Source organism: Malania oleifera, chromosome 6 (assembly GCF_029873635.1).
Source record: "Malania oleifera isolate guangnan ecotype guangnan chromosome 6, ASM2987363v1, whole genome shotgun sequence".
In the NCBI taxonomy this organism is placed as follows: Eukaryota; Viridiplantae; Streptophyta; class Magnoliopsida; order Santalales; family Ximeniaceae; genus Malania; species Malania oleifera.
In genome coordinates, this window is record NC_080422.1 from 44,428,898 (window position 1) to 44,432,142 (window position 3,245).

General features: G+C 40.4%; 1 protein-coding gene across 1 annotated transcript; it reads left to right on the top strand.

Annotated features, from left to right (window-relative positions):
- Positions 1-1,729: 1,729 nt before the first annotated feature.
- Positions 1,730-2,507, top strand: LOC131157937 (22.0 kDa class IV heat shock protein-like). Its single transcript, XM_058112403.1, has one exon. It carries the CDS (start codon positions 1,980-1,982, stop codon positions 2,442-2,444), a length of 465 nt encoding a protein of 154 aa, XP_057968386.1. The 5' UTR covers positions 1,730-1,979; the 3' UTR covers positions 2,445-2,507.
- Positions 2,508-3,245: the final 738 nt, after the last annotated feature.

Consider the following 3,245-nt stretch of genomic DNA (forward strand, 5'->3'; position numbering starts at 1 on the left):
TATCATACTTAAATTTAAGCGGTTGGTTTTGAAAATAAAGTCGGTTAACCAAACTCCTAGGCCCGAAAACCCTAAAAAAGTCATAACTATTTATCTAAAATCTGTTAACATTTCATTCCGTTAGAACTTATAAACATAATTGACATAATATAATCCCCTTACCTATTTCCTGAAAAAAACCCGAGATGCTCGAAAACCAAACTCTAACTTTTTTCCCGAGATCAAGAATCCACTCCACTAGACTTGTAGATATTCGCTCCATGATCCTCGTGGTAACTTTCGATCGTTGAAATGGGCAACGAACGATGAAGGATCGGAGAGAGAGAGAGAGAGAGAGAGAGAGAGAGAGAGAGAGAGTGTGTGTGTGTGTGTGTGTGTGGGCGGAGGTTCTAAAGAGAGAGAGAGGGAGAGATATTTTGATTTCTTAACCATAAAGCAATTGAAAATCTATTTATATACCCCTTAACCCGATCAAATTCATCGACGAAATGGCGCCTTCGCCGACGAACCACATAAGGCCGTTCGTCGATGAAAGAAGGTCCTCGTCGACGAACTCTAAGCCTGATATTTTTCAGACGTTTTGGATCTCTTCGTCGATGAAACTTTGAATTTCGACAACGAACCTCAGAAGGGCCTTCATCGACAAGAACGTGAAGTTTGTCAATGAACCCTGCTAAAATCCCCTTTTCCCTTTCTTATTTAATTTCCTTATTTTCCTAATTCGGGTCTCTATAGGCACTATCCTGTAAGGTGTAACAATTTGGTTCCACTCGGTAAGTGATTTAGGGAGACTCCACCTTGTAAGGAGAATTTGTAAACGGCGTCACTCTGCCCGATTAAGTGAGCAATGTAGTGAAATTCTCAAGCGGGTTAGCTTGAGGCAGGGACGTAGGTAAGATTGGTCGAATCTCGATAAAAATATTGTATATCTCTCTTTTCTCTTTACTATTTATCTTTCCTGCACATAAATGTTTATAGTTGATTTATTGTGAATGTTGAGCATGATTTAAATATTTCCATATATTGATATTTGGATTGGTAATTACTTAGAGAGACTTTAGGGTCTGTAATATTGATTTTGATTCTGAATATATGACATATTCGACTTAGAAATTTTTAAATTACTAATTCACCCCTCTCTTGAGAATACACCATTCCTCACATAGTATCGCTCCTATTAAACGCAAGAAGTAGACCCTTCTAATTAACTTAGTAAGTTTAGTTATAATAATTTTTAAATTTATTAAAGTTATGTGACACTCATATAATTAAAATTCACACTAAATTATACTTTTTATCAATATGGTTGTGAGTGGTAAGTGTTAATAGGTTATGTTGCAACTCAATGATTATAAATCTTACATTAAAAAATAGTCGTTGCAAAACTTTCTTAGATGATTTTTTATATTTTGTTTACACGCCCTTATGCTATATATTTCTCATAAAATGATATTTTTTGAAAATATTCCAAGCATAACATCAATTATAACATCATTCTGGAAACTCGTAGAACTCGCCGGCCACCGTCTAGAAAAAAATAAAATAAAAATAAAAGTAAAAAATTAGTTCATTAAAATTAAAATTAAAAAAAAAATTGTAGAACTCACCAGCTCTTCTGTTGTCTTAAATTTCCAGTCGGTTCCCAAAAGCTCAAGAATGATCCAGACGGATCGCTTGTGTACACTGCAGTCATTCCCCATACGGCCATGCATATATATTCCGCAATATCCCTCTCATCCCCTTTCAACAATTATGTTCCATCGATTTGCCGCTATCATTTCAGATTGAGCAACAACTACGCTACATTTTCCTCGAAAAAGCATTTTTTTCCGCAAAATTGTTCCTGAATATTGGGAGAATTAACGATGGGTAAGCTGTTGATTCTAATTTCCTTTGTTCTGGCAATCAGCGGAGGCCTCATTGCCGTTCCGGCTGCGAACGCCCTCGTGCCATACAGCACTTGAACCCTGTGGGACACGATGCTTCCCTCCGTAGCCGACGATCCCTTCAGAGTGTTGGAGCAAATCCCGTTGGCCGTCCCCAGAGGCGCCGACGACATTGTGGCCCTGGCGCGCGCCGACTGGAAGGAGACCCCTGCCGCCCACCTCATCTCCCTGGACGTCCCCGGCTTCACCAAGAAAGACGTGAAGATCGAGGTGGAGGAGAACAGGGTGCTGCGGATCACCGGAGAGAGGAAGACCGAGGGGGAGGAGGGGGAGAAGTGGCACAGGGCGGAGCGCACTGCCGCCAAGTTCTGGAGGCAATTCAGACTGCCGGCGAATGCTGACTTGAACTCCGTCACGGCTCACCTGGAGAACGGGGTGCTGAGAATCACGGTGCCCAAGCTCGCCGAGGAGAAGAAGAGGCAGCCCAAGCTCGTCCGTATCGCCGGGGATTCCTCAGCCGGTGACGACAACAAGACCACCAAGGCCCAAATGGAATAACGAATCATAGGCAACGGCACAGAATGTCTATTAATGGTCGGTCCACAGCGCTCGCATCAAATTAACTAGCAGCTTTTGAGAGTGTGTTGCGTTTTTTTTTTGTGGTACCGGGTCAAAATTGATAATATTTTATAAAAAGTGTGATGAGATTATTGTATTTGGCATCATAGTTGGTGATATGAACCCACAAGCTCCAATTCCACATGATGATCTGTACGTGCCAAGTGGACCCATGACAAGAGCTAGAGCCAAGAAGGTCAAGAAGGCTATGTAAGGACTAATTGAGAAGTTGTTTGAGCTAGAATCAATGAGGGCCATGGACACTAAAGAAAAGGATTTTCTTGAAGAGCCCAAGATGCTAAATTGTCTAAAGGCGTGTGAAGCTGGAACCTTAAGTCAATAAGGGCTGTTTGGGGAATTTTTATGGATTAAATAGTGGGCCAATTGTGTCAATTAAGCATGACATGTGACTCGCACATGTTTCATTAAATGACATGACACATGACATGTGACTTGCACATGTTTCATTAAATGACACATGGCATGTGACTTGCACATGTTTCATTAAATGACATGGCATTGTTAAGGTTATGTGGGATTATTTTATTGGCCAGATTGATGTCATAGCTTAATTCTATTGGCTGAACTGATGTCATGGGTTTCTTTTATTTTCTATAAGTAGTCAACTCTCTATTGTATTAAAGATTATTAATTTTTGCTGAATAGAATTCAAGTGAGGTTATTTCTCTTCAAGTTCTTCATTGAACTTTTACCGAACTTATCAAAGGTGCTACCTTTGTG

Bases quoted from the DNA above. Each gene is read 5' to 3' on its own strand.
- LOC131157937 (XM_058112403.1), top strand. From the start codon at position 1,980: ATGCTTCCCTCCGTAGCCGACGATCCCTTCAGAGTGTTGGAGCAAATC.